Consider the following 19,203-nt stretch of genomic DNA (forward strand, 5'->3'; position numbering starts at 1 on the left):
GCAACTTTACAAGCTTTGCCTCTATGGTAGAATCAGCAATGCAACCTTACTTGGTGCTTCTCTAGACCACATCTCCTTCGTTAATGGTGAGACTGATCCTGATGTGGATTTCCTTGAAGCCCTATCAGTCTGAAAATCAGAGTCAATGTATCCTGTAAAGATCAAATTCTTAGCTTCATACACAAGCATATAATCCTCCATTATCTGAAGATATTTGAGGATGGTTTTAGCTGATGTCCAGTGATCTAATCCTGGAATGGACTGATATCTACTAACAATCCCCACTGCATAACAAATTTCAGCTCTATTACATAACATTGCATACATAAGGCTGCCAATAATCGATGCATAGGGTATCCATCTCATTTCCTAAATCTCTTGAGAAGTCTTAGGACACTATTCCTTATAAATAAAAATTCAATGCTTGAAAGGTAATCAACCCTTCTTGGAATTGTGCATCGAATATCTAACAAACATGCTGTCAATATTCGATGTCCGAGACAAGACTAGCATTTTGTACAACTCCTGATGATTTGGATCCCTAGAACAAACTGCGTCTCTCCCAAATCTTTTATTTGGAATTGGACGGCTAACCGCTGTTTAACAGCTATTAGTAGACCTACATAATTTCCAGTGAGTATGATATCGTCCACATACAACAATAAGAAAGCTACTAAATCGTTGATTTCTTGTAGACACAAGGTGATCAAAACCATAAGATTTTATTATAGTATCAAATCTTATATTCTAAGACCAGACGTCTGTTTCAATCCATAAATGGATCGATTAAGCATGCAAACCATTTGCTCTTGACCTTGTTTAATGAACTCTTCTAGTTGATGCATATAGATGGTCTCCTTAAGATTACCATCTAGAAAAGCAGTATTGACGTCCATTTGCCAAATCTCATAGTCATAATATGTGGCAATAGACAGGAGAATCCAGATGGACTTAAGCATGGCAATAGGTGAGAAAGTTTCCTCATAGTCTACTCCCTCAACCTTGGTATAACCCTTTTGCCACTAGTCCAGCCTGAAAGGTCTGTACCTTTCAATCTACGCCTATTTTTCTCTTATAGATCCATTTGCAACCTATAGGTTTTACCCCATCAAATTGATCTACAAGATCCCGAACTGAGTTGAAGTATATAGACTCCATTTCAAGATTCATAGCCTTAACTTATTCATCTTTGTCCACATCATCCATTGTCTAATTATAAGACAATGGATCCTCAACTTTGTCATCTGATATGATGGTCAGGGTTTCTATTAAACCCATATAATGAGCAGGTAAGTTTGGAACCCTCCCTTTACGTTCAGGCTCCCTCAACTGTTGAGGTAGAAGTGTGTGACTAGATGAATCAATATCAACTCTTGTTAAAGTGTCAGTGGTTTCATTGGAAAGTTCATTCAACACAATCTTACTATGGAGTTTATGCTCCCTGATGTGATTCTCTTCCAAAAAAGTAGCATTTTTCGACACAAATACCTTATTCTCTTTATGATCATAAAATTAACCATCCCTCTTTCCCTACAAATAGGCACAATTTTGAACGAGGTCCCAATTTCTTAGGATTTGCCTCGAGCACATGTGCAGGGCAACCCCAAATTATTAAGTGGTATTAACTACTCTTACGACCATTCCATAATTCTAGAGATGTTTAAAAACACGTTTGGATGGAACATAGTTCAAAATATAAACTGCAATGGTTACTACATAATCACAGAACGAATAAGGTAAATGAGCATAACTCATCATAGACTTCGAACCATGTCTAATGACATTCTATTTCTCCTTTTTGATACACCATTTTGCCGAGGTGTACCAGGTGCCGAGATGATATGTGATTCCATGTTCTATCATATAGTCCTGGAATCTTAAATCCATATACTCTCTACCTCGATCTGATCAAAGTGTTTTAATGGTTTTACCTAATAAATTTTCAACCTCAGTCTTATATTCTTTGAACTTTTCAAAAGCTCCATACTTATGTTGCATTAGATAAACATACTCATATCTTAAGCACTTTCTCAAATTTCCAATTTCTTTTATTTCCAACAATCTAATTAATTCTAAATTAATTAAATTCAATTTGATTAATTCATAATTAATCAAATTCAATATTTCAATATTCAATTTCTCACATTGAATTTTAAAATTGAAATTAATTTGATTCTTAATTAATTATACATATTTATATAATTAATTGATTTTTATCAAATATCAAACTAATCACACATTTAATTTCCAACATAAATCTTATTCGTGTAATTAATATTTAAATCAATATTTAAACATTATAAACTCTCCAATTTCGTTTAATTTCAACAAGTTAGATGTTAATTATATCGAATATAATTAACGAAACCCTAATTTGATTTTGAACTGATTCAAACTTAAAACCCTAATTTCAATTTGAACAATTCAGATTGATATCATTTCAAATTCACTCAATTTAATAATTCAAGGTGTTCATGTTTTACGAGCTAATAGAGAGACCTTATGGACCTACAGATCATGAGCTCCAACAATTAAGGTTAATTTGCTAAACTTTTTAGACTGAATTAATTAGTACTCATTAACTATCAAGTCATACCACTATAGCTCGATAGCTGCACTCTCCTCACTGTAGATATATTTGTGTCCACATGATATAACCATAACCAGTAAATCGACCCTTCACAGGTTGTTCGTAATAATGGCTGAGTCAATATGTTGTTTTACCCCCAATATTACGTCTTGTTCCTTAAGTTCCAACTGATCCTCTAATGAACAATTGGTTTATGATCTAATCCTCGGGCCAGTGAAGGGGTGGGACCCCTTGTTCAACCTTTCTCCTATCCCTAAATCGGGTAGGCATGAATTCCATCTTGCACCCTATGTCCCCAACTATCTACCAGATCTTACCCCTGAAATGGGAGACTTATTGAGCCGGCGCTGTTGAGCCAACCCTCACCCATGCAAATATAAGGATAATCCCGAATAAACAGGAGTTCATAGTTAGTTCAAAATTAAAATCGAGTTACCTAGGTCATCTAAGCGAAATAATCAGTCTTAAATAGTAAACAACGTTATAAAGTAAAAGTGACTTATTTCTTGGTCCAATCTTATACAAACTCATTGCATAGAACGCCCTCACTCCTCATACATGAACGAATCTGGATCACTTCATTTGTAGTATCTTTACAACAACTTGTAATGGCTACAGAGTAGGCCACGTCCAATAGTGTTACCAGAATAAGATACCCAGCCTTAATCATGTACTATAGACCGTTTTGGCTATTTACTCGAACTTGATTCATTTTTATGTCTCTACATAAAGTTTAAATATTCATATAATAGCCATGGATCTTAGTTTATTGAATTTAGACTTTATGAATGTAATTAGTAGATTCAATAACAACTTTATTGAAGAAATGTTGAATAACATCTTCATTAGTAGATTCAGTCTCTCGCTCAGCCACTCTCGCTCTCACCCATCTCTCGCTGGTGTCGCTCTCTCTACTCTCATTCTTTCCAATCTCGTTAGCTACTGTGAATATGGTTTATCTCCGTGCAACTTCCACACGAATTTTCCTAAATAGTTTTCTATATTTTCCTCAGTTCTTCAATCGTTTCTTTACTATTCAGAATTTAAGTCTTCAAGGTTTTCTCTTATTTTTATCCTTTTAGGGTCCTCTCTACTCGTACTCTAGGTTCAAATATGGTTATCGTAACTATAATACCTACCCATTATAGTTTACATTCACTCTTACTAATTGTTGATCCACAGAAGGTGACAATTATTACAGTTATTATGAAATTTGTAAAATTATTAAATTATTTACACAACATAGGATTTAACTTTCTCCTAATTAACCCCTTAATCACTTACTTAAGTAGAAAAATAGAGATCCGGGTTTCATAGGAAGGGACCTAATGGACTTGCAAATCATAAACTCCAACGATGTGAGATTAATTGGCTAAACTCATTAACCCGATTAATCAATATTCGTTAACTGTGGGTACACTCCACTAAAGACCCACAATGTACTCTTTTCACTACATATATGTTTATGTGTCCACGGATATAGACTAATAACAACAAGTTAGTCCTTCACAAGTGTTCATAACACTAGTTGGGTTAAATTACCATTTTACCCCTCGATTATCTCTACATCCTTAAGTATCGGTGCTCCTCTAATGAACAACCTATTTATGGTCCAACCATTAAACAGAAACCTCTCTCAGGCCATCGAGAGGGTAGGGGGCCCTTTGTTCAAGTCCCGGAGACACCACTTAAGGAACACACTCATCTATTTGCCCTAAAGTCAAGAAGAAGTGAAATCCATATTGTATGATTATGTTCCCAACTACCCACTCGGTCTTATCCCCAAAATGGTAGGCATATGGTTTACTATAGACCATTTCGGTCATTACTTAAACATCTATTGTATGTCAACACAAACATGTTTAAGTTACATAGAATAACCTTAGATCTTAGTTTATCAGATTGAGTTAATGCAATCTAAATGTCGAATAAAATAATACCTTGTTTTATTAAATAAACAATTCATATATAAAATTTACAAACTACGATAACCATGAGATTTAGGACACCAACCCCAATAAAATTAATTGTTGAAGCAATACAAAAAGACAATTGGATGGACTTTGTAGGTATTTAGACATGGTCGAATCTATCGTGGAAGTGTTGGACGACTTCCGAGTCTTTGAAAATTTGTTGAAGATGTGCTAAAAAATCTTGGAACATCTTGAGAACATGTGAAAAGACAAATTTAATTTTGAATTGGAAAAAATATCACTTCATGGAGAAGAAAGATATTGTAATTTTAGGACACAGGATTTATGAGAAAGGGATAAAAGTATATTGAGTTAAGATTGAGATAATTGAGAAGATGGAATCGCAACTAAAAGAGATTGAGAGATGTTTAGGGTAGGGAGTGAAGTTGTGAAGTCTAGGGAGTTGTGAACTTCGAGAACCCATGGTGTAAAGTCTCATACGACATAAAATTGATGTTTGTTAATAGTGGGACTCACGAACTCTTTGGGCCAATCAAGGAGTGGACTTCCCAACTCCACACTTCCCACCTCCTAAAAGTTTTCTTGGTCATATAGGAATTTACCGATAAAAGATTTTTTCAAACTTTATAACTTTTCCATACATTGTTGGAGGCAAACAAACCATTTGAATTCAATCGAAAATGTCCGAAAGCTTTTCATATTCTGAAAATAGCACTAAAAACTTTTCCGTACATCCTCTAATGAAAGCTTTTATGGTTAGCCTAATGCAAATAATTTTTTGTCGAAAATATATGAAGTCGAGAAAATAAATATCTAACCTCAAAATCGAAATATATATTTCTTAATGAAAATGCTCAAAATTGATAATATAAACATTCCGTTAGTTAGACATATACAAAATATCTGGGATCATATTGATGGATGAACGGTTCTGTAATCTAAAATAATTTTCTTGGAATAACATATATAGTATTTAAAATAAAAGACGTTGAAACATGGGAATTCTAACATTTAGAAACAAATCTGCCGTTTTCAAGATTTGCGGCTGGAGTCACGGACGAAGCGCTGTTATCGCGAGACAAATGGCCCACCAACGATGACAAAATTCTCACTCCAAACAAAAAAATAATTGAAACAAAACAATAATGAGAGCGTCCTCGGGCTCAGGCTCGGGCTGGGGCTCAGGCTCAGGCTCAATGCGGCCCAGCTGCTGGCCAATCCAATTTCTCTCCGCGGCGTCGTTTTCACTTCTAACCATTTCCCCCCCACTTTGACCGACATTCCTCTTCCTTATTCGGATCTCATCGTCCTCCTCTTCACTTTTCCCTCCGCCCTTCCGCCGCCTCCACCACCGCCTCCACCACCGCCTCCTCCCCCTTTCTAACCGCCGCCCACCGACGGAAGACCGCGGAGGCTTTCGAGCATCCTCGGCGCATATCATCTCACTCAATCTTTGATATCTGTGCGATCTGGCGATAGATCCGAGGATCTGAAGCTTTTTCGCCTAATAAACTAGAGTCTCGATTCCCGTCTACATCTTTATTTGGTTGTTGATGATCCCATAGCTTTGACTGAACTCGAATTCGGAAAATCGGTGATTGTTCCGAAGCTCGCAGCTACAACTTATCCCACATTTTAATTCTGAAGAGAGGGTTGTGAAGTGAGCAGAGGATTTATTGTTATTGGCGGAGTGACTGGAAGCTAGGACAATGTGGGGGGGTTGGATTTGATCACATATAGCACTTGATGAAGAGGTATACGAACGTTGCATTGGCGAGCCACGCATGTTTCATAATCTAGGGTGGTTCATTGGTCTAAATTATCAAGTGCGATCGGTGAAGAGGCCACCTGATGCAAAGCCACGTCTGGCCAAAGTTAAGCCGGTGGCTATGTTGGACACTCTACAGGAAATTGCTATTTACATTCATAGGTTTCACAATCTCGACCTTTTCCAGCAAGGGTTTGTGCATTTCCATTCTTAATGACTTTTCTACTTATCGTTGGCTACGTTTAAGTAGCAGCCGCTTATTATCGACCATTTCTCCATTTAGATGGTACCAAATTAAACTTACCATGAGATGGGAAGACAGCGAGTATACTTCCGTTGGAACACCAGCTAGAGTTGTTCAGTATGAAGGTATTTTCGCTAACTTCTTAATTGATTGGACTATAAATTTCTGCGAACGAGCTTACTTGCATACCTTTTGTTTTAGAAAAGCTCAAGACCGATAAAGCTTAGGGACTAAAATAGAGCCAATCTAATAGTTTCAACATCAAATGTGTGATTTAAACTGTCTTATTTCAGTTGTACACTAGACTAATTGGCTGAGTCTCTTCCACCTTCTTTAGAATGAGACTCGTACAGTTCTTATTTATGCAAAAGTTCAAGATCCTCTTAAAGGGAAATCCTGGAACACTCTAACTTGCCTTCTATTATGTTCTAAGATTTTTTTTTCCCTAAAAAAAAAAGAACACTTTCCAGTTAAATCATTGGGATGGTGCTTTATTGGCACTTCTGGTTGGCCACACAGCATTGCCGTGCAATGATTGTCATGCCCAAGAGTGCATATTTCTTGAAATTTAAAAGATAATTTGTTATTTTGGGGGATGTTTGCATTTTTTAAAATTAATAATCCATGGGAGACTGTGTTGTGGTTGGTAGCAGAGCAGTAATCTCAATTGAGTGATCATGGAATAAGTGGACAAATTAAATTAACCTAGCTCATTGAGCACTGGTTTGAGACCTTTGACTATGTAGTACAGACCTTTTATGATTGTGCTTTTCTAGCAATGTCTTATTTGTACTAAATAACTTATCAAATTTGCTTGTGATGCAGCACCGGATCTGGGATCTGGTAATAGTTATGGAGTATGGAAGATTGATGATACAGACAACAGTTTCTCTACACAGCCTTTCAAGATCAAGTATGCAAGGCAGGATATACTTCTGTCCATTATGATCTCATTCAATTTCCCCCTTGTGAAGTATGAGGTAAGAATTTCTCTATACACCCCTTCCCTCATAGTGTATTCCATCCTTCTAATAATGCGATCTATCTTGGTCAATCTTCTTCCCGAGAAATAACCATATTTGAAGTCCTTTTTTTTTGTTGTAACACTTGATATATCTAATTAATGGTAAGGGAAAACTCGGTAGTTAGGAAGCATATCTTGCCCTTCCCTTGGCAACTAGTAGTCTTCTCACTAACTTTGGTTTTCCCATATCTAATTGGCATCGGTTTTAGACTAAATTTCTAAGTTAAAATTTTCCCAGAGACCAGTAAGTTGAATAGTATACTTTTGTATAAGAATTTGCTTGGATTCATCTGTTGGAAATTGTTGTAACGTAAGAAATAAGGATACAAATACTAGATACGGTTACGACACGTCATGGACATGGTGACACATCATCTTTTAAAGATCTAGGATACATACATGATAGAGACACATTTATTAAAATATATAATTTTTATATGAGAAGGAAATTCAAAGTCTAACAAATTTATGCATTATATGCTTAAAAAGTTATTTTGATGTATTTAGCTCATAAAATTCATTATTTTTTTTTTGTCAAAATGTGTTGATTTAGTATACTTAACAAATGTTCGATGCATGTCTAATAGGTGGGCTAGAGAGGTTGGTTGCGAGGTTGGGACTTTTCCTTCTCGTTATCTTGATCTCCCTTTGGGTGGTAACCCGAGAGCTTTGTCCTTTTGGGATCCCATTTCTGAGAAAATCCGGAAAGGGCTTGACTCTTGGAAGAAAGGTTACTTCTCCAAGGCGGGGAAACTCACTTTGATCAGATGTGTGCTGAGTGGCATCTCTGTTTACTATCTTCCCCTATTTATGACCCCGAGCTGAGTCTGCAAAAATATTGAGAAATACATGAGAGACTTTTTGTGGGAAGGCGTGGATGAAGGCAAAGGTTCTCATCTAGTTATCTGGGAGGTTGTGGGGCACCTTGTGCACCAAGGGGGGTTGGAGATTGGGAATTTAAGACTTTAGAACAAAGCTCTGTTGATTAAGTGGCTGTGGTGTTTTGCCCTTGAGCTTGAATCCTTGTGGCATAGAGTTATTGGTAGTAAATATGAAACTCATCCCTTTGTCTGGATGGTGAAGGGGGTTAAAAAGGCACACACCGGAACTATTGGAAAGTCATTGTATTAGAGCTCCCCTCATTCTCCATTTTCGTCCGTTGCACAGTGGGGGACGATCGAGATACTTACTTTTGGGAAGACCAGTGGGTTGGAGATAGTTTTAGTCCTCTTTGTTCTGTGTTCCCTCGTCTTTATCACTATTCTTCCTTAAAAAATCATTCGATCTTTGACTTTCTGGTGTGGTCGGGGAGTGTAGTGTCCTTTTCTTTTGGTTTCTGTCGTCATTTATCCGATAGGGAGACGATGGAGGTTGTCTCTCTTCTTTCGTTTTGGATGAGTGCAACTTTAGGGAGGGGAGAAAGGGTATTTGTGTCTGGAAGTCTAATCCTTTTGAGGGCTTTTCTTGTAAATCATTATTTAGGTTGTTGGATCTCTCTCCACTCGCGAGTCAGTTTTTGATGTGGTTTGGAGGATTAAGATATCAAAGAAAATTAGTTCTTTACTTGGCAGGTTTTGCTTGGCCGTGTGAACACCATGGATGAGATTGTTAAGAAGGGATACTCGTTAATGGATCATTTTTGTTGTATTCTCTGTCGGAAAGCGGAGGAAAACCTAGATCACCTTCTCTAGGGTTTTCTATATGGGTTTGCTCTCTGCAAGTGTTTGATGTCTAGATAACCGGCCAGAGAGATATTGGTGCGACGATTGGGGAATTCCTTCTCCATCCTCCTTTCAGGAGAAGAAGGGCTGTTTGTTGTGGTTTGTGGGGTGTGTGTTGTGTTGTGGGGTGTTTGGGGAGAAAGGACAAGAGGGTATTTAGAGGTGTGGAAAAGGACCCTAGTGAGATTTTGTCCTTAGTGAGGTTTCATGTGTCGCCTTGGGCTTTAGTTTTAACGCCTTTTTGTAATTTTTCTATAGGGAACATTTTGCTTAGTTGGAAGCCCTTTCTAGGGGGTTGTTTTTGGGGGGCTTATGTTTTTGTATGCCTTTGTATTCTTTCATTTTTTTCCACAATGAAAGTTGATATTCATATAAAAAATGTCTAATAAATGTTGGACTTATTTTGACTTTGTACAACTAGTGTCTAACACTAACAAGTGTTTGATAGGTGTCCAACTAAGTGTTTGAGTGTCCAAATGTCCGACACATGTTGGACACGGATACAGACACACTAGCCAAACTAAAGTGTTACTGCTTCTTAGGTTAAAACAATTTTTTTATGAGAAATAGCAACGAACATGTAATAAATTCGATGCTATATCTTTTCAGATATATATCTCTTTTCTTTTGTGGTTAGAAGAGAACATATTTGATATGGACCAAACATTTTGCAGGCTCCATCTGCTTCTGCCGTTATTTTGAAGTTTGAGCTTATGTATGCTCCAACATTGGAGGCTGGGTGAGTTGACATAAATGCATGATTTGGCGCTTGCTCAACTAGTTGAGGTCAAATCACAAAGCCATTTTTGTAATCTTGCATTACTGTAATTCTATAATAAAAATTCGGATACCTGTAATGATTGATGTGCACCATACAGACCAGAATTGCAGGCCTCTTTGGATGCTTCTCCTGCTGCAGTACATGAATTTCGGATTCCTCCTAAAGCTTTACTAGGATTACATTCGTATTGTCCAGTACATTTTGATGCATTCCACGCTGTGCTTGTTGATGTAAGCGTTCACATTTGCTTACTACGCTCTTATCCTCCGGGAAAAAGATCCAGGTTTGTGATATGATCTTGACATTTATGAACTATATGTAGAAATGGTGTGTCATTCTTGTCACCTCTTTAGGGCTTGTATTGGTGTATGTGCTGTTCTGTTGTTTTATATTTTTGTGTGGTATGGGGTCTCACTATTATATAAGGTGGGTTTCAACTATTGAATAAGTCAACTAACCCAGTCTAATCATCTATTCTAGTGATCCACGCAAGGAAAATCTTGCTGCTAGACTTTTTGATCCACAAAATCAGGTATACAACTGATTTTTCAACAGTTATTATTTTTTGGGTCCTTACCCTTGCCTGAAGGTCAATGTGATTTTGTTGAAGTGTACATGGCATCGATTCTACTTTTGTAAATTTTGTTTCTGTTAGCTTCTATTATTTTTCATGATCACAACACACGTTCTTCATTAAATTTCTGCTTGGAGGTGAATGGCGTTCCTTGTAGTTATATGGTCATTAACCTCCTTATTTGCATTACCGTATGTGTTTTACTGCCTTTAGTGTGTAAGCTCCAGATTTTCCCAGAATAGCAAGAAAGATGGTCGTTGTTACTATTAGAAATCCTGAATTCTCTTGACGGAAATCGTCATTTTAGTGTTGCAATCACTATATGCTTTTGTCTTGTTATACAAAATAATTTTACAAGACTAACATATATCTTTATTCACATAATAAATTCTTATTACTTTTTCTGTTGAGAAATTTTTGGCATAGGAACTTCCATTGATAAAAATGAAATACAGAAGGGCATAAAAGACCAACTAGATTGAAAGATTTACTCCCTTGTTGAGTTTGTATCTTTGAGCGTTAAGTCTATTTATATTTATTCAATGAAAAGTTTCTACGAGATAAAAAAAGATTTATTTATTTATCTTTTAGATGAAACATAACTTCCATTATCAAAAGGGAGAAGTATGGGGGAGAGATGAGTTATCCCAGACACCAACTAATTACAACAAAGGGGTCCAATTGGTGTAAATCTAAATTAGGCTACACCTACAAGAGAGAAAGAGAGAGAGAGAGAGAGAGAGAGAGAGAGAGAGAGAGAGCATAAATTAGGCTATACCTACAAGAGAAACACAGTGAGAGAGCGAGAGAGAGGCCAAGTAGAAGCAAAAAAGCATAACCAAATCCCAAAAGACGCAAAAAAGCATAACCAAATCCCAAAAGACATCTCATGGAAGATTCTGGAATTTCTTGCCTAATCCCCCAATTAGCATGAATTTGACCCCTCGGGCTTCTATTAAACAAAATGGAAAAAGAGATGTCGGGAAAAGTGAGTTTCAAAGTCTTTTCGAATACGCATGTTTTTTTTTTTTGATAGGAAACATTCAGCATAGTTTCATTGATGTTATGAAATTACAAAAGGACACAAAGGCTGTGGATGGTTACGTAATTGTAGTCCATTGCATAATAAGAGATGTAAGATTATAATTACAAAAGTGTGGAGTAAATTTACACCAAGTGAGAGAAGTGTACAAGAGATGATCAAAGAATTGTGAGAAATTCGAAACTTTTTCTTCAAAGATCCTATCATTTCGCTCGTTCCAAATGAACCATAGGAAAGCTTTGATGATGAAGGTCCACAAAATTTTCCTTTTTGCTTTGAATGGATGGCCAATAAACAATGAATTCAATAAGGTGAAAGGGTCTTTAGGAAAGACCATTTGATAGTTGAAGCACCGGAGAATTCTTTTCCAAAAAGATTGAGCGAAATCACAAAATATCAATAGATGCATAATAGATTCGCAACATTGTTGGCAAAGAACACACCAAGTAGGAGCTGAGGTGTGACCGAAGGAGCCTTCTTTATAAGAACATCTGCGGTGTTTATGCTTCCATGACTGACCTCCCAAAGGAAGAAACAAACTTTTTTTGGGATGGGACCTTTCCAAATATTCTTGTAGAAAGGTATGTTCTGATTAAGACCTTTTGATGCAATATGTTGAGTGATCTATTTTATCGAAAATTTACCGGTTTTATCAAGATTCCATCTCCAAGTGTCGTTCACAGTGGAGTTAACCGGAGGCAGAAGTAAGGAGGATGTAGTAGCCCATTCATCAATCTCGGCCTCATTTAAGTGACGTCTCAATCCCAAGTTCCATGCTTTGTGTTCATGGTTCCAACAGTGTGCAATATAGGCCTCGTTGTGCTTGGAGAGGGCATATAATCTCGAGAATGCATTCTTAAGGGGACGGGTGCCCACCCATGTGTCTGTCTAAAAGCGAGTATTGGATCCATTGCCAATCACATGTACAATAGTATCAAGGATGAGATGACTCATCTTGATGATGCAAGTCCATGGCCTTTTGAAGTTTTTGAGAAGCCTATTTTGGAGCTGTAGAGGCTATCCGTATTTAGCATCGATGACTTTTCTCCAAAGAGCATCTCTTTCGATATGGTATCTCCAAATCCATTTGGGTAATAGGCCGTCGTTTCGTTTTTTCAGACTAGTCACAGCAAGGCCCCCTTCTGATATGGGAAGTTGTACAATATCCCATCTAATTGAATTGATTACTCTATTTTCCTTGTGGCCATTCCACAGGAACTGCCTATATAATTTTTCAATCCGCTCGCTTGCCGTGGATGAGATCTTGAAAAGAGAAAGGTAATATGTGGGCGTAATATGTGGGGAGGTTGTTGAGAGTGGCTTGGATCAAAGTAAGCCTGCCACCCTCTAAGACATATGTGCCATTCCAGTTTTTGAGACGTTCAATGATGGGATCCTAAAATGCAATAGAGGATGGCGTCCCCCCTAATGGAAGACCAAGGTATGTAGATGGCCAACATCCAACCTTACAGCCATATGTAGCTGCTAGAGAGTTGATTGAGGCATGATCTTGGTGGATGCCCATAATCTCGGATTAGGCATGGTTGATACGAAGGCCAGAGGCTTGTTCAAAGAATCCAATAATGTTGAACAAATTTGCCAATTTGGCATCATCATGGGTTGTAAAGAGAATGGTATCCATCAACAAATTGCAGATGATTGATGTTTGTTTATATCTGAATTTTTGACCGAGAAACCTTCTGTGTAGCCTGTTGTCATGCCAATGGTGAGCATACGATTGAGGCAATCGACCACCAATGTGAATAAGAATGGGGCGAGGGGGTCCCCTTGACGGAGGCCATGGGAAGCCTTGATTTTCCCTCTAGATCTGCCATTCAACATGATAGAGTAATTTATAGAAGAGATACAACCCATAATCCATTTTCTCCAAGCGATACCAATTCTTTTTGCAGCAATGATATTGTTAAGGAACTCCCAATCAACTATGTCAAATGCTTTCTCAACATCCAGCTTTATCACCAGACCTTGGACTTTGTTTTTATTGCGGAGATCAAACAATTCATTTGCAATCAAGGAAACATCTATAATCTGATGGCTAGCCACAAAAGCAAATTGATTCTCGGTAGTATTATCGGGTAGGACTTTCTTGAGCCTTTCTGATAAAGCCCTAGCAATGATTTTGTATAGGCATGTTGTGAGGCTACCGATAATCCCCAACTCTTTTAGTGTCAAGCTTTTTTGCATTTAAACATATGTATGTCTCATTGAGATTGGCGTTGATAATAGCTTTCTCAAAAAAGTCTTGGAACACCCTTTTGATGTCATCCTTAAGGATGTTCCAATGCTATTTAAAGAACTCTGTTGTGTACCCATCTGGGTCGCGGGGTTTGTTGTTCCCCAGATCTGAAACGACGTGCCAAATTTCCAACTCAGTGAAGGGGGCTTCCAAGGCAGCCGATTGCTTAAGTGGGATAGGGTCCCAATTGTCAATAGGTGGGAGGTTCCTATTTCCATGCTTCTTAGGGTATAGATCCCTATAGAAATCAAGGAACTCAGCCTCAATCTCACTGTCATCAAGTAGACTCTGTCCATGCTTCGAAAGGATCTCAACAATTGTGTTTTTTCTTATTCTATAAGACATATATCTATGAAATAGTCAGCTGCTATCATTGCCATCTTGGGTCGATTTAAGCTTATATTTCTGTCGTAGCTTATTTCCTCAGTGAAGGAAAGGTCAATGAGTTCATCTTTGATAGATGTCCTTCGGTGTTGGGTTGCTTGGTCTAGGCCGTGTGCTTCTTCATAGTCATCAATTCTATTCAATTCGTTAATCAGGTCTGCCTTTTTGGTATGGGAGCAACCAAAAACATCTCTGTTCCGAGTCTTCAGGATCTGTTTGAGGTTCTTCAATTTCATAATGAAACCATGGCCAACCCATCCGTTGATAGTTTTGTTGCCACCAGTTTGATAGCAGATTGGTAAAGGTGTGGTGCTCCATCCATGTGTTTTCAAATTTGAAGTAGCTAAGGCCCCATTTTTGCAATCCGAGGGACAAGTGAATTGGGTAGTGATATGAAGTTGGTTTGGGGAGCCGCTTAACAATACCACTAGTAAATTTATTGATACAAGATTTGGATATGAGAAACCGATCGATAAGAGTCATCATTGGAGGAGTTTTGAAATTGGACCAAGTATATGTTCCATTTGATAGGGGGCCAATGAGAGAGCAATCATCGATAAACTTGTTGAAGAGATCCATACTGGCAGTTCTAGGCTTGCCACTCGACTTTTCAAAAGACCATCTTGATACATTGAACTCTCCACCAATGATCCAATGTTTAGTGCATAGTAAGGAAAGGTCATATAGCTCTTTCCACAAGCGTCTCCTGTCTTTGGCCTTTGATGGCCCATAAACTCCTATCAACGAAAAAGGGAAATCTGAATGGAAAGGGAGTGGTTACTGATAATGACATCGTCAACGTTGATAGATGGGTCATTCCACATAATAAGGATGTTGCCAGCCTTGTTCACCACATCCAAGGATGCCCAAGCAATGTCACGAGACTCCATATGGTTTTGATAGGTCTCTGATCAATATCAGCTCTCTTGGTTTCTTGTAGAATAACAAAGTTGGCATTGGTGTTGTTGATAAGGCTTTTGATTGATGCTCTTTTCTTCCTCGAGAAGAGGCCACAGACATTGCAGGAGAGGATAATCATTCATGAATAGATGACCCCTCTAATACAAGGTGCAAGGACTCCCTGTTGTAGTTGATGGAGGATGCTAGGTTTTTTAACTCCCTTTGGAGTCTTGCAGCTTTCGAATTCGATTTACCACTTTTTCTTGATTTGCTAGGATTAGCCGTGATACAGAGGCCGTTTTTTAGAAGCCACGGTGCTAATGTTTGAACACTCGAGTGAAGCAGAGGACTATGACCTATTTATAGAGCTCACAATATTAGCGTTTTTGTCAGATATGGGTAGCAAAAGATCTTTTCCTCCCGTGGTATGGAACTTTTGTGGCATCTTCATAAAATTCAGGGGGATGGCTTGTAAAGGAGAAGAGAGGTCTTGTCGGGTTGATATCGATTTGGGGTATGGGCTGGAAATTTGTTCCTCCAATTCGGAATGTTGTTCTATGGTCATCTTCCCAGTCGTGTTTCGAGTGCCTTTGATTGGATTGGTGATTGGGTTTTAAAAAGTGTGGCATTGTTGGGCTTAAAGTGGTTTTAATAGGCGGGTGAGTGGTTGAGTTGGAAGGATTGGTTTGTATAGGTAAGACGGGGTTATTGGGAATCGGATGTGAGGTGGGTTTTGGGTTTGGGTTTGGATTGGATGTTGGTTAAGGTTTGATGTGGGGAGCATGGATGGGCTGGGGGGTGGGTGTGTTTTCTGTCCAGCAGGTAAATGGGAGTAGGGTTCTTGATTAAGAGAGGATGATGGTAATTCAGCGTAAGTCTGTGGGTGAGGCTGTTCTTGCAGGTGAGGTTGGTCAGAAATTCCAGGGCGCAGAGCTTTGGGATACTCAAAGCCACCTTCCTTGGCAACACTATGTGTCACACGTGTGTTTCTTGGAACGGTATCCATGGACTTCGACAATGAACCCCACATGATTATCTAGCTGTAAAAAAGGGTCGATCTCAATAGACAGCGTCTTCGACGATGAGGAGGAAAGATGTATGTTGGTTGGGAGGAAACCCGATTGATTCTCTTTCACTTTCAAGCGAGCTTCCATCATATCAAGGCGAGTGAGGGGTTTTTTGGCAATATCGTAGAGGCCGCCACAACTCACACCATTGAATTCGAAGATTTCGATGGACCAAAGATCGACCGGAAGATGTTTCACTTTGATCCAACCACCGTATGATGGGATTTTCTTCTCAGTTAAGAGGGCATCGTCCCAAGCAGCAAACTTTACCCTGAATCCTCCGATGGTTTGCCACCCATGTACCTGGGTCAGTTGTTTGCTTGTTCGCTATTATCACAATTCAGATGGCTCTATCGATTTGGAGGGGGCTAATGTTGCATTTCCCACTTAGATTTTCTCTGAGAGCCTCTTGAATGTCGAACCAATCATTATGGAATGAGCTTCTGAATAGGAGAACAACAGCCTTCATGTGTAATGTTGCAAATTCATACGGTGAAGCTTGATATGGCTGTGCCTTTGTCGTCTTCCCTTTCTGGTGGTGGTCATTAATGTTCTCCATTATGATCAATTTGTAAGTTGGTGCAGTTAATGGTTGGTTGGTAGCAGTTGATTTGGCAGGATAAATGCTCTCCAAAGTCTTTGTTTCTGTTGAACTTCCATTTGAGAGTAAGTCTATAAATAGTTTCCAACCTCTTCTATTCTCCCCAGCTGGGATGATTAGTTTGTTACAGCCCCCATTGCTTTTCAATTTTGTAATCTCTGCAAAGTGTCCTCATCTGTTTGATAGCTTCTCGACCCAGAAAACATGGCCATCTGAGCAGTCTTCCTTAAAAAATTTCTGGTTAAAGGGGGATTCAGTGAGCTGTTTCAGGGTAGAAGAGAGCCAATGAAGATTTTTAGGCTGTAGGTTGAAGGAGAAAGTTCGGTCTTGTTGCTGTTCTGTAATTCGATTTGTGAGGCTGTTGGTTCGGTGGTCTGTGGCAATGGAGAAGGTTTTGCGGTTGAAGGATATGGACGTTTGTTTTCCGGCCATCGGAGAACGGAACAGTGTTCAGGGAACATGATGTGTGAGGGAGGGCCCAGTTGGTTGGGTAGGGGAGGAGAGAGAGGAATGTCTAGGGAGAGACATGGTCACTTTACTGTAATGCGTATTCAAAATGCCCAGAATATTGGAATAAGCACGCCAAGGGGAAAATCCCAGTCAACCATATCAGAAGCCTTCTCAAAATCAATTTTGAAGACCCAACCCTCCTTGTTAATAAATTCATCAAGTAGCTCATTGGCATTTGGCGATCAGAATTGGTAAAAAATTTGCCTACCTGCAATGAAGGCCAATTGGCTGCAAACTAATAGTTTGATGAAGAATCTTCTTAAGCCTCCTTGTTAGGACTTTGGCTATAAAAGTTTATTCAAAATAGTTGATCAAACTTATTGGTCTGAAATCAGCAACTTGGTAACACGAGCTTCTTTGGGGATAAGGCAAATGTTTGTTTCATTGAAACAAAGGTTCAAAATGCCGCTTTCAAAAATGTCATGGAATACCCTAAGCACCTCATCTTAAATGATGTTCCATACCTTTTTAAAAAATTCTCCGGTGTTTCCATTCCCCAGAAAAAATGAAGTCCAACACCAACTATGAAAAGTACTCCAACCCAAAAGGACAGGACCAATGTCATCCAATAATTTATCTTAATGATTTCCCTACCTCGACTCTTAGACTATCTTTTTGTTCTTTTTCTTAATGAATATTTTGAGGTTTCTTATAAAAAAGATCCAACAGTGGTTATAGCCTTATAGGGGCAAGCGTGGATGATGCTAATAATAATTCCTCCAATAATTTATGGTACCGTTCAAATTTAGTAAACTCTTCTGCAGAATTATGAAATGGGTTCCCAGATAGATCATGGATGGATTGGGTCCTTGAGTGAACCATATCAAATATCACCATGGGCTTTTGTTCGACCATAATTTAGTGAAGAAGGGAGAAACGCGGAATTTAATCTAAATGCACTAAATCAGAACCAAATGACCAAACAAGCTTTGGAAAATAAGATCTGATTAGAGTTTGAATGAAACTAATTCTTTTTTGAAACAACTTCAAACTTGAGCCCATTTTGACCAAAATAATCACATCAACAGGTTGAAAATACCAAGAAAAGAAAAACTACGGTGTCTAGAGAATATTCTGGTTGCTCGTACGCTTTCACACACCAGTGTGTGGGATACAAGGTGGTGGCTTCCTGCCACACGTGACAAAAAATTAGCACTCTAAAGTAGGTTTCCATTACCCAAATTGCTCACAAAATCCTAATTGCCTTAGGAATAGACCTAGTCTTCTGATACCATATTAATGTGAGACCAAATATAGGAGAATAACTCAATTCTATACACCAGAGTTAAATATATATAGCACATGGGTCTACAGGAATTTTTAATAAAATTACAACAAAGGACAAGAAGGCTCCTATTTACTTATATATATATAAACTATAATGACATGCTTACATTCTCTTCATATTCAAAATGTTGTTTTTGTCTGGTTATAAAAAAATCATCTTCAGATGCTGACTGTTGGGTTGGGTATTGTTCCAGGTAGGGGTATCACGGGACGAGAAAGAGGTCACACTTATTAAAGCATTATTGACTGCCCGTGATATTCTACTTGAGGAGTTTCAAAATCTTAGCAAAGCTATTGACCAAACCGTTGATTTTACTGATTTTATATCTCGAATGGATGATACAAAGTATGTTGATGTTTTGATGCCTTCGAAAATGGATGAAGTAAAGGGTGAAGTCTCAAGACAAGGCAAGCCACAAAACGGCCTTGAGGTCCATGCTTTATTTCAGGCAGCATACGATTGAATTTGTTTCTCTTTCTCTCTCTCCTCACAAAGTAAATTTTGTTTTGTAATTCTTT

At 38.3% G+C, this 19,203-nt stretch overlaps 1 protein-coding gene across 1 annotated transcript in view; it reads left to right on the forward strand.

Moving 5' to 3' along the window:
- Positions 1–5,634: 5,634 nt before the first annotated feature.
- The window catches only part of LOC120069363 (uncharacterized), a 30,133-nt gene continuing 16,564 nt past the window's right edge, over positions 5,635–19,203 (forward strand). The window contains exons 1-7 of the mRNA XM_090312872.1: positions 5,635–6,484; positions 6,576–6,661; positions 7,362–7,516; positions 9,956–10,020; positions 10,160–10,345; positions 10,543–10,594; positions 18,879–19,115. Coding sequence (XP_090168998.1) covers positions 6,309–6,484; positions 6,576–6,661; positions 7,362–7,516; positions 9,956–10,020; positions 10,160–10,345; positions 10,543–10,594; positions 18,879–19,115 — 957 coding nt within the window. The 5' untranslated portion in view covers positions 5,635–6,308. The remainder of the gene's footprint in view (positions 6,485–6,575; positions 6,662–7,361; positions 7,517–9,955; positions 10,021–10,159; positions 10,346–10,542; positions 10,595–18,878; positions 19,116–19,203) is intronic.

The sequence above is a fragment of the Benincasa hispida genome, chromosome 4 (genome assembly GCF_027475165.1).
Source record: "Benincasa hispida cultivar pf3 chromosome 4, pf3_genome.v1.1, whole genome shotgun sequence".
Taxonomy (NCBI): Eukaryota; Viridiplantae; Streptophyta; class Magnoliopsida; order Cucurbitales; family Cucurbitaceae; genus Benincasa; species Benincasa hispida.